This window comes from Oncorhynchus tshawytscha, linkage group LG02 (genome assembly GCF_018296145.1).
Source record: "Oncorhynchus tshawytscha isolate Ot180627B linkage group LG02, Otsh_v2.0, whole genome shotgun sequence".
NCBI classification, from domain to species: domain Eukaryota; kingdom Metazoa; phylum Chordata; class Actinopteri; order Salmoniformes; family Salmonidae; genus Oncorhynchus; species Oncorhynchus tshawytscha.
Window position 1 is genome coordinate 74,522,521 of NC_056430.1, and position 12,253 is coordinate 74,534,773.

Here is a 12,253-nt window from a genome sequence, read left to right on the forward strand (position 1 = left end):
CTATAATACTTAGCTTTTGGATTACTATACTATCTACTCCATTCAGGTCTACAGAATTACAGAAGTGGGGCCATTGGGATTTATTTGAAGTTGGATAAATATAGAAAAATTGACCCAAGAGTTGTTCCTGATCAGATGATCTGACTGGGGAAGTTAAAGGAAAGACTGGAGTTGTTCCTGATCAGATGATCTGACTGGGGAAGTTAAAGGAAAGACTGGAGTTGTTCCTGATCAGATGATCTGACTGGGGAATAGTTATAGGAAGACACAGAGTTGTTCCTGATCAGATGATCTGACTGGGGAAGTTAAAGGAAAGACCAGAGTTGTTCCTGATCAGATGATCTGACTGGGGAAGTTAAAGGAAGACCCAGAGTTGTTCCAGATCAGCTGATCTGACTGGGGAAGTTAAAGGAAGACCCAGAGTTGTTCCTGATCAGCTGATCTGACTGGGGAGTAGCTAAAGGAAAGACCAGAGTTGTTCCTGATCAGATGATCTGACTGGGGAATAGTTTTCATTTTTAAAATTGTATTTCACCTTTATTTAACCAGGTAGGCTAGTTGAGAACAAGTTCTCATTTGCAACTGTGACCTGGCCAAGATAAAGCATAGCAATTCGACACATACAACACAGAGTTACACATGGAATAAACAAAACATACAGTCAATAATACAGTAGAACAAAAGAAAACAAAAAGTATATATACAGTGAGTGCAAATGAGGTAAGTTAAGGCAATAAATAGGCCATGGTGGCGAAGTAATTACATTATAGCAAATAAACACTGGAATGGGAGATGTGCAGAAGATGAATGTGCAAGTAGAGATACTGGGGTTCAAAGGAGCAAGATAAATAAATCAATACAGTATGGGGATGAGGTAGGTAGATAGGCTGTTTACAGATGGGCTATGTACAGGTGCAGTGATCTGTTAATCTGCTCTGACAGCTAATGCTTAAAGCTAGGAAGGGAGATGTGAGTCTCCAGTTTCAGAGATTTTTACAGTTCGTTCCAGGCATTGGCAGCAGAGAACTGGAAGGAAATACGACCAAAGGAGGAATTGTCTTTGGGGGTGACCAGTGAGATATACCTGCTGGAGCGGGTGCTGCTATGGTGACCAGTGAGCTGAGATAAGGCGGGGCTTTACCTAGCAGAGACTTGTAGATAACCTGTAGCCAGTGGGTTTGGCGACGAGTATGAAGCAAGGGCCAACCACAACGAGAGCGTACAGGTCGCAATGGTGGGTAGTGTATGGGGCTTTGGTGACACAACGGATGGCACTGTGATAGTAGAGTGTTGGAGGCTATTTTATAGATGACATCACCGAAGTCGAGGATTGGTTGGATGGTCAGTTTTACAAGGGTATGTTTGGCAGCATGAGTGAAGGATGCTTTGTTGCGATATAGGAAGCCGATTCTATATTTAATTTTGGATTGGAGATGCTTAATGTGAGTCTGGAAGGAGAGTTTACAGTCTAACCAGACACCCAGGTATTTGTAGTTGTCCACGTATTCTAAGTCAGAGCCGTCCAGAGTAGTGATGCTGGACGGGCGAGCGGGTGCGTGCAGTGATTGATTGAATAGCATACATTTAGTTTTACCTGCGTTGCAACAATTTCGGCAGATCATTTTGGAAAGAGAGGGTCCAGATTGTCTAGCCCGGCTGATTTGTATGGGTCCAGATTTTGCCGCTCTTTCAGAACATCAGCTTTCTGGATTTGGGTGATGGAGTGGGGGCTTTGGCGGGTTGCTGTGGAGGGTGCCGGGCAGTTGACCGGGGTAGGGGTAGCCAGGTGGAAAGCATGGCCAGCCGTAGAGAAATGCTTATTGAATGCTTATTGAAATTTGGTGGTAACAGTGTTTCCTAGCCTCAGAGCAGTGGGCAGCTGGGAGGAGGTGCTCTTATTCTCCATGGACTTTACAGTGTCCCAGAACTTTTTTGAGTTAGTACTACAGGATGCAAATTTCTGTTTGAAAAAGCTTGCCTTAGCTTTCCTGACTGCGTGTGTATATTTGTTCCTGACTTCCCTGAAAAGTGGAAGGTTAAAGGAAAGATCAGAGTTGTTCCTGATCAGCTGATCTGACTGGGGAATAGATAAAGGAAAGACCAGAGTTGTTCCTGATCAGCTGATCTGACTGGGGAATAGATAAAGGAAAGACCAGAGTTGTTCCTGATCAGCTGATCTGACTGGGGAATAGATAAAGGAAAGACCAGAGTTGTTCCTGATCAGCTGATCTGACTGGGGAATAGTTAAAGGAAAGACCAGAGTTGTTCCTGATCAGCTGACATGACTGGGGAATAGTTAAAGGAAAGACCAGAGTTGTTCCTGATCAGCTGATCTGACTGGGGAATAGATAAAGGAAAGACCAGAGTTGTTCCTAGTCATGTCAGATGGTTAGAAAACCTCCTGTCCTACTAGTGGAAATGTGATTGTTTGTTATTCTTTGATTGGTTATGGCCTTCACTAACGAGCATTATGATTGTCCCTTCTCTACTGGTGGGTGGGAATACTATAGTTGCCATGGTATCATTGGACGAGCCTCTGGACCTGAAGCTTCCACAGGCCAATGGGAGGGTCAGGTTGGGAAAGAGGGCATGTTCGGCCTCCATCTGCGCCCCCCTCAGTGCCACACGACAACGTCTGCTACGTAACCTACCGATGACCTACCCCTCACCACCTCCCTCTCCAGGTAAACACACACTCTCTCTCTCTCGCTCTCTCTCACACACACACTACCCCTCACCACCTCCCTCTCCAGGTAAACACACACACTCTCTCTCTCTCTCGCTCTCTCTCTCTCTCTTACTCTCTCTCACACACACACTACCCCACACCACACACACATAAATCCCTCTATTCATTTCTAGTTGTTTTAGAGGCCAGTGAGTCCATGTGTGTGTCCCAAGTGGCACCGTATTCCCTTTACAGTGCACTTGGCCCATATGGCTCTGGTTAAAAGTAGTACACTATGTAGGGAAAGGTACCATTTGGGACATGGACCACGTCTCAAATCAACATCATGCTCCTCTCATTACCCACTGTTGTATACACTTAAAATGTCGTTATGGAGTGTGAGTGTGTCATTATGGACAGCAGAGTGGCACTGCAGACTGCAGCTGAACACTCAGTATTATGCCAACGACAGCCTCGCTAACCAATGATAGCCTCGCTAACCAATGATAGCCTCGCTAACCAATGATAGCCTCGCTAACCAATGATAGCCTCGCTAACCAATGATAGCCTCGCTAACCAACGTCAGCCTCGCTAACCAACGACAGCCTTGCTAACCAATGATAGCCTCGCTAACCAACAATAGCCTCGCTAACCAACGATAGCCTCGCTAACCAGCGACAGCCTTGCTAACCAACGACAGGCTCGCTAACCAACGACAGCCTCGCTAACCAATGATAGCCTCGCTAACCAACAATAGCCTCGCTAACCAACGATAGCCTCGCTAACCAGCGACAGCCTTGCTAACCAATGATAGCCTCGCTAACCAACGACAGCCTCGCTAACCAATGATAGCCTCGCTAACCAACAACAGCCTCGCTAATCAATGATAGCCTCGCTAACTAACGACAGCCTCGCTAACCAACGATAGCCTCGCTAACCAAAGATAGCCTTGCTAACCAATGCTGACCTCACCCCCTCTCCCCCACCAGGTACCCCCTTGTACCAGCAGGAGAGGGCAGGTTCCTGCACCCCCTGCCATGGACCTGAGTCTCTCCCCCTCCTTCCGACATTCCCCCTCTCCCTCCCCCTCCTCCCGCCATGCACCCTCCCCCTCTGCCTCCCCCTCCTCACCCCTGGACTACCCACCCAGCTGCAGCCCAGCCACACCCATCTACTCCAGGGTAAGTCAGTGTGTCTACGTGCCACAGGAGATTGGTGGCACCTTCATTAGGGAGATCGGGCTCATGGTAATGACTGGAACGCAATAAGTGGAATGGTATGAAATACATCAAACGTAGTTTCCATGTGTTTGATGCCAATCCATGTACTCTGTTCCAGACATTATTATGAGCCGTCCTCCCCTCAGCAGTCTCCACTGGTGCGTGCGTGTGTGACAGGGAGGAAGAAGTTGCCCCTAGCTACAGATCTAGGATCAGCTTATTCAAGCATAACATAGCATAACATAGTCAGGGGAATAACGTAAAACTGATCTTAGGTCAGTATGTGTAGGGGCAACTTGATCCTACTCTGAGTCAAACCAATGTGCAATGATGGGTGGGGTGACAGCCAGATGAGCCTGTATGTAATAAACTTGGGCCTGTATTCACAAAGACACTCAGAGTAGGAGCCTCTAACTTATCCATTATGATTTAAAAGGCAGAATTGATATTCGATGAACACTCCTACTCTGAGACGCTTTGTGAATACAGCCCGTGGTGTGAGAAACATTTGGAAAATGTAATGGTGACAGTTTTACTTAACACATAACTGACCTAATTTGTGTCTGAAGGGAAAAAAAGATTTAGTAAGAGAGAAGAGAGTTCTCTCTATAGCGCTTCTTAGTATAGAGGTTCATCTTAGGGAGTGTGTGAGTGCATGTGTGTGTGTCTACGTGTGGCAGGCAGTCCAGTCAGAATGTGGGATAGTTGATTAGTGAATACACTCCACACATAGTGGACAGAAGTGAATTAAATCTGTAGTGAATCTAATTTGCCAGCACGCTGTCTGCACACAGGCATACTGTGGTTCTCACTTAATCAGATTTAAAACAGGGCTGGAGGGGTAAAAGACGGACAGACAGACAGACAGACAGACGGACAGACAGATGGGCAGACAGACAGACGGGCAGACAGACAGACAGACAGACAGATGGGCGGACAGACAGACAGACAGATGGGCAAACAGACAGACAGACAGATGGGCAGACAGACAGACAGACGGATGGACGGACAGACGGACAGAGAGGCAGACAAACGGACAGAGAGACAGACAGGCAGGCAGACAGATGGGCAGACAGACAGACAGGCAGACAGATGGGCAAACAGACAGACGGGCAGACAGACAGACAAATGGGCATACAGACAGACAGAGAGACAGACAGGCAGGCAGACAGACAGGTGGACAGACAGACAGACAGGCAGACAGACAGACAGACAGACAGACAGACAGACAGACAGACAGACAGACAGACAGACAGACAGACAGGCAGGCAGGCAGGCAGGCAGGCAGGCAGGCAGACGGACTGTGCCCTTAGTTGACACACTCTCATCCTCTCTCTCTCTCTCTCTCTCTCTCTCTCTCTCTCTCTCTCAGGAAGCAGCTCTCCCTCGTTACCTGGAAGGCGGTGCTTCTCCGCAGGGCTTCCAGATCTTCCTGCCAATCGGGACCACAGGGGGCGGGTTCAACCTGCCCTCCTCCATGTTCATTGGTCAGCCCGGGGAGAAGCGGGCGTCACCCGATCCCTCATCGGACGAGCAGCTGGCCTGCCGTTGGATGAAGGTATGTGATTGACAGGTGAACAGGAGAGGGGGTGTGTGTGTGGATGGGATAGAGTACCCTGGGATGCATTCAGAATCGTAACGTTGCAAAACTCTTCGCAACAGTTTACTGTTTATACCTGTATTTCCTTTGTACTCACACACTCATAATGTTCCCGACAAATGTACATCCATCCATCGATTCAGAACACATTACTATCTGAATTGCACTGCGATAACTGTCAGCATGTACTTCAAATGTGTGGAAGTATGAGTATGACTTTTTCATATACAGCATATACATGTATCATATGCTCAGCTCCAGTTCACTTACCTGAAATGCTCTAGTCTAAATGGACTCTTCCCCCATTCTCCCTCTCGCTCTCTCTCTCTCCTTCCCTCTCTCTACCTCTCCCTCATCCCTCTCTTCCTCCCTCTCTCCTTCCCTTTCTCTCTACCTCTCCCTCATCCCTCTCTTCCTCCCTCTCTCACTGTACTCTCTCCTTCCCTTTCTCTCTACCTCTCCCTCATCCCTCTCTTCCTCCCTCTCTCTCTGTACTCTCTCCTTCCCTTTCTCTCTAACTCTCCCTCATCCCTCTCTCTCTGTACTCTCTCCTTCCCTTTCTCTCTACCTCTCCCTCATCCCTCTCTCTCTGTACTCTCTCCTTCCCTTTCTCTCTACCTCTCCCTCATCCCTCTCTTCTTCCCTCTCTCTCTGCTCTCTCTCCTTCCCCTTCTCTCTACCTCTCCCTCATCCCTCTCTTCTTCCCTCTCTCTCTGCTCTCTCTCCTTCCCCTTCTCTCTACCTCTCCCTCATCCCTGTCTTCCTCCCTCTCTCTCTGCTCTCTAGTGCCACCTGCTGTTTGACTCGTTACAGGACCTGGTGGATCACATCAATGACTACCATGTCAAACCTGAAAAGGATTCTGGGTACTGCTGCCACTGGGAGGGCTGTGCCCGCAACGGGAGGGGATTCAACGCTAGGTAGGAGGGGCTTATTCTTCAGCGTATAGGTATGAGGGTTTCTGATCTTCAGATATGAAGGTGCCCCTAATCAGATTTAAAAATGGATAAAAAAATATTCGGACTCTTTTTTAACATATTACTATAAAGACATACACTGAGTGTACCAAACATTACGAACACCTGCTCTTTCCATGACAGACTGACCAGGTGAATCTAGGTGAAAGCTATGATCCCTCATTGATGTCACCTGTTAAATCCACTTCAATCCGTGTACAGTCGTGACCAAAAGTTTTGAGAATGACACAAATATTGATTTCCACAAAGTTTGCTGCTTCATTGTTTTTAGGTATGTTTGTCAGATGTTACTATGGAATACTGAAGTATAATTACAAGCATTTCATAAGTGTCAAAGGCTTTTATTGACAATTACATGAAGTTGATGCAAAGAGTCAATATTTGCAGTGTTGACCCTTCTTTTTCAAGACCTCTGCAATCCACCCTGGCATGCTGTCAATTAACTTCTGGGCCACATCCTGACTGATGGCAGCCCATTCTTGCATAATCAATGCTTGGAGTTTGTCAGAATTTGTGGGTTTTTGTTTGTCCACCCACCTCTTGAGGATTGACCACAAGTTCTCAATGGGATCAAGGTCTGGGGAGTTTCCTGGCCAAGGACCCAAAATATCGATGTTTTGTTCCCTGAGCCACTTAGTTATCATTTTTGCCTTATGGCAAGGTGCTCCATCATGCTGGAAAAGGCATTGTTCATCACCAAACTGTTCCTGGATGGTTGGGAGAAGTTGCTCTCGAAGAATGTGTTGGTACCATTCTTTATTCATGGCTGTGTTGTGAGTAGGCCCACTCTCTTGGCTGAGAAGCAACCCCACACATGAATGGTCTCAGGATGCTTTACTGTTGGCATGACCCAGGACTGATGGTAGCTGATTTTTTCTGGATGCCCCAAACAATCGGAAAGGGGATTTATCAGAGAAAAGCACTTTACCCCAGTCCTCAGCAGTCCAATCCAAAAAATCTGTCTCTCACAGTTGAAGTGTACCTATGATAAAAATTACAGACCTCTACATGCTTTGTAAGTAGGAAAACCTGCAAAATCGGCATTGTATCAAATACTTGTTCTCCCCACTGTATATATGTGTGTAAAGCTTTATTCACTCTGTGTGTGTGTGTGTGTGTGATCCCCCCCAGGTACAAGATGTTGATCCACATCAGGACTCACACCAATGAGAAGCCTCACCACTGTCCCACCTGCAACAAGAGCTTTTCTCGCCTGGAGAACCTCAAGATACACACACGCTCACACACAGGTCAGTACACACACAGGTCAGTACACACACACAGGTCAGTACACACACAGGTCAGTACACACACACAGGTCAGTACACACACACAGGTCAGTACACACACACAGGTCAGTACACACACAGGTCAGTACACACACACAGGTCAGTACACACACACAGGTCAGTACACACACAGGTCAGTACACACACAGGTCAGTACACACACACAGGTCAGTACACACACAGGTCAGTACACACACAGGTCAGTACACACACAGGTCAGTACACACACAGGTCAGTACACACACACAGGTCAGTACACACACACAGGTCAGTACACACACACAGGTCAGTACACACACACAGGTCAGTACACACACACAGATCAGTACACACACACAGGTCAGTACACACACAGGTCAGTACACACACAGGTCAGTACACACACACAGGTCAGTACACACACACAGATCAGTACACACACACAGGTCAGTACACACACAGGTCAGTACACACACACAGGTCAGTACACACACAGGTCAGTACACACACAGGTCAGTACACACACACAGGTCAGTACACACACAGGTCAGTACACACACACAGGTCAGTACACACACACAGGTCAGTACACACACAGGTCAGTTTGATTATTTTTGCTAAAGAACAGCAGTTTATTTCCCCTCTAAAGGCTGTCTCTCTTTCTTAGGAAACCGCGGGGGTAAGAGTCCGCTGTGCTGTTATGTCAGAACCTCTCGCAGTGTTTTTTTATTGTGGTTGTGGGGTACTTCGGGTCAGATTAAAGGCATGCATACATGTCGCACACACACCGGCATATCATCTTTAATGCACACCGTCATTTAAAGATGCTTTTCTGGCATGCCTGTCCAAGAAGAAATGCTAATACCATATGCATTCCAAAATCTGAAGATCTGTCAGTTGACAAGACAATTCACATCCATCCTTCTCTCCTCTTTCCCTCTCCCAGGAGAGAAGCCGTACATCTGTCCATACGAGGGCTGCAGCAAGCGCTACTCCAACTCCAGCGACCGCTTCAAGCACACGCGTACCCACTACGTGGACAAGCCCTACTACTGCAAGATGGCTGGCTGCCTTAAACGCTACACCGACCCCAGCTCCCTCCGCAAACACATCAAGGCCCACGGACACTTCGTCGCGACCCAGGAACAGGCCTCCTCAGCCGGGCTCGGGGTGTTCCTCAAAGGGGGTGGTCTCCACGGAGGTAACGGTGGAGGGGTCTCAGAGATGGGCTATGTCGGCGGGGCCCATATTATCATCCCAGGAGGGGCCGCCATGGCTTCTCTCCTAGGGGGCCACCATCTAGGGGCCTCGCTGCCTCTCTCGGCCATGTGTGGCCCCCTGGATCTCAGCAGACTAGGTCACCCTGGAGCCTCCTTGTTCTCACTAGGTAGTGGAGGTGGGGGATTGGGTTGGTGTGATTCCTCCCTGCTCCCGTTTGGACTCTCGACTGCATCCGTGTTTGGGTTGGCTTCCATGGGTCTGGGGCGGCTAGGGAGAGGGGAGAGCAGGAGGGAGGGGGAGGAGGAGGACGGATGTGAAGAGGAGAGGGAGGATGAGGTATTGAATTTGTCTGCGGGAGGGTACGGAGGGACAGGGGCGGGGCGGGACCTCCCCTCCTGGGTGGTGATTCAATCCCCTGGGGCACTGGTGCTCAAACCAGCTGTTGTTAGCTAGGGCCAGGGTATGTGTGTGCTCAGCTTGGGACACGTGCTCACACGCCTGTTGCTACGATCAAGGGACAGGGTGTGTGTGTAAGTTTCTGTGTGTGTGTTTGTGCCTAAACGATGCCTCGGAGCTGAAAGTTGGTGTGTGTGGAGGGGGAGGGGGAGGGGGAGGGTTAGGTGCTTTATAAAAGCTGTGTGGGGGTCAAAGGTAATTCTCCTTTTCAGACATAAAAAAAACTCTGATCATTTCAACACAAAACAGTAACAGCAGGCTGAAGAAAACAACAAGAAAACTATGGAAATGTACCTCAAACATTCCCTATGGACTTTTTCAATGGACTTTTCCCAATGGACATCCCTAATTGACATTCCCAAATGATTTGTGTGGCAACACAGTTGGATTTATGTAATCACCATTATGATGTAAAGAAGAAGCAGCAGTTATTGAGAGAATTGAGGTAATATGCTCCTGTGTGTTTTGTTAGTCATCATTTGTATGCAGCACAGACCCTATGGACTATAACCGATAACAGCTACTGTTAGTCTGGATAGTCACTATAACAGTGGGTTTTATATCAGTGTATTTAACTATTATGGCCACCAGGGGGAGGTAGAGAGTCAGGTACATTTTGTCTAATCTTTCTAGCCTCACATCAGAACTGAATTGTTCTGTGTGGACGTTGTCTGTAGCCACAGATCTTGGGTCAGTGTACCATCCTTAACCATTAGAAAATGCGAAACTGACCTTAGATCAGTGTCTAGGGACAACTTTATTCTCCTTCCTCCCCCTCTACTCAGTCTCTAGACTCACAACAACAAACAGCCTTTAAAATCCCCTGTAGGGAATAGGCTCCCAAGGTTACAAGGTAGTCAGTGGAAATCTGTGGTACACACACTACAGAGCAAACACAGTCTTGTTGAAGCATGTCGTATGTCAAACTACATTCTACATGCGTCTATGGGGTGGATTCTAACTTCCACTTTAGTCAAACATTGATGACAATGGGAGACTAAGTTCAAATGTAACTAGAAGTTTAGGATTTGCCTTTGTTATATATATTTTTTTTTTTACACAGGCAGGGCTAGGGGTAGCCTTCACTCATGTTACCCTAGGGTCCTTTGAGCTAAGAATTTGGTATTTAGTTCCATTGTCATGTGACTGCCACCTGCATAGTTGTAAGGTTGGTTGCCAGGACGACAGAGGTGTGGTTTGGCTAAGAAAGGCTATGATGTTTCACTGACAATGAACCGCACCTTCCTCTCCCCTCAACCAACCTACTTGACCTGCAGTGGCTTCACACACCTAGGCTGCATCTGAAATGACACCCTATCCCTGTATAGTGTTCCCTAAAAGGTAGTGCACTGTAAAGGGAATAGTGTGCCATTTCAGTCGCATACCTCATGCTTTATGACTGACGATCAAATTCAATAACGTTGAATGAATTAAGCTTAAATTAACCTATATCTTGTATGTTTTTACCCTACAAATGGATCAAATCTGGTGTGGTCCCAACAGCAAACAGCCTTTAAAATCTTCTGTAGGGAATAGGCTCCTGAAGTTACGAGGTAATGAGTGGAACCGCTTGTATAGCTATGACATCTCTGTGTCTTTTCATCACTTCTGCAAACAAGTAAAACCAGTTTTATTTGTCTTTCTGGTTAAGACGAGACGTTTCTGTTGAATGTTGAAGTTGTTCCTCTCTCTAGCTTATTTTGTCCCAAATGGCACCCTATTCCCTATGTAGTGTGCTACTTTTGACCAGAGCCCTGGTCAAAAGTAGTGCACTACATAGGGACCAGGTTGCCATTTGGGGCGCAAACAAAGACAAGGATCCTATGTCAGGATCTACAAACCCAACGATGACGCATTAACCCTTTGTGCGACAGACATTTCTCAATAAAGCCGACAAACCTCATAAAAGTATTATTTGCTAATAGCTTATCCACCACAAGGTAGGGATTGGTATTTGATCTGCACAACTTACCTGGCATCCAGTATTATTGGCCAAGTTAGGGATTTCTATTTGATCCAGGTTTTATTGATTAGATAAGTAGACCCAATGTAAACAGAAGTGTGTACATAACTGTGTAGTACTTATCATAGCTTCATTATTTGTATTTATTCACAGACAAACCACTCAAAATAATACTTAGTCGTTGTTGTCAGTACAACGTAACAACGTGCGACTCGACCATGCCGGTTTAATTTAAATGTAGTTACAAACCAGGAACTGTAAGATTGATTGGGAAAAACCTGAGACTTCAGGTTCCCATATTGAGGTAACACAGAAAGTACAAATAGGACAGAGGTGAATGTACATATGAAGTCTACATATGCACAAAGGGTTAACATGACACTATGGCCTCCCTATTGCAGGCCAGCATCTGATATCATTTCTTATCCTCGTTTGCACATTAAGATTTGCAATTATTATGATGTATTTTTTTATGTTTCCAAGTGCCTGGTATGTATCATAAGTGAAATATACTGAAATACACACAGCACATTCAATGAAGTACAGGTACATGTAATGCAAATGTATAAATGTAGGTATTTGTTCCAAAGGGTCAACGCTTTACTGACTGTTTAGAGATGACAGAAGGTGTGATTGGTGACATCATAGCATTGTGTGCTTTCAGTTTTTTTACGAGGACTGTTAAACGGAATGTGTCGTTAATGACGAAGACGTGACGTCAATAAACAAAGATAAACAAATTAAGTGGCATTGTTGTGTCACCTGTGTGTGTGTTCATCAACTCTCCTGGGTTGTAAGGCAAGTAGTGTGTTATGCCGTGTGTGTGTGTGTGTGTGTGTGTGTGTGTGTATGTGTGTGTGTGTGTGTGTGTGTGTGAGTA

At 46.6% G+C, this 12,253-nt stretch overlaps 1 protein-coding gene across 3 annotated transcripts in view; it reads left to right on the forward strand.

Annotated features, from left to right (window-relative positions):
- Window positions 1-12,117, forward strand: part of glis2a (GLIS family zinc finger 2a) — a 74,321-nt gene extending 62,204 nt beyond the window's left edge. For all 3 annotated transcript variants that reach the window (XM_042304644.1, XM_042304652.1, XM_042304648.1), the window contains exons 2-7: window positions 2,511-2,684; window positions 3,658-3,849; window positions 5,261-5,446; window positions 6,275-6,408; window positions 7,597-7,715; window positions 8,680-12,117. In XM_042304644.1, the coding sequence (XP_042160578.1) occupies window positions 3,706-3,849; window positions 5,261-5,446; window positions 6,275-6,408; window positions 7,597-7,715; window positions 8,680-9,407 (1,311 nt within the window). In that variant the 5' untranslated portion in view covers window positions 2,511-2,684; window positions 3,658-3,705 and the 3' untranslated portion in view covers window positions 9,408-12,117. The remainder of the gene's footprint in view (window positions 1-2,510; window positions 2,685-3,657; window positions 3,850-5,260; window positions 5,447-6,274; window positions 6,409-7,596; window positions 7,716-8,679) is intronic.
- The last annotated feature ends 136 nt before the right edge of the window (window positions 12,118-12,253 follow it).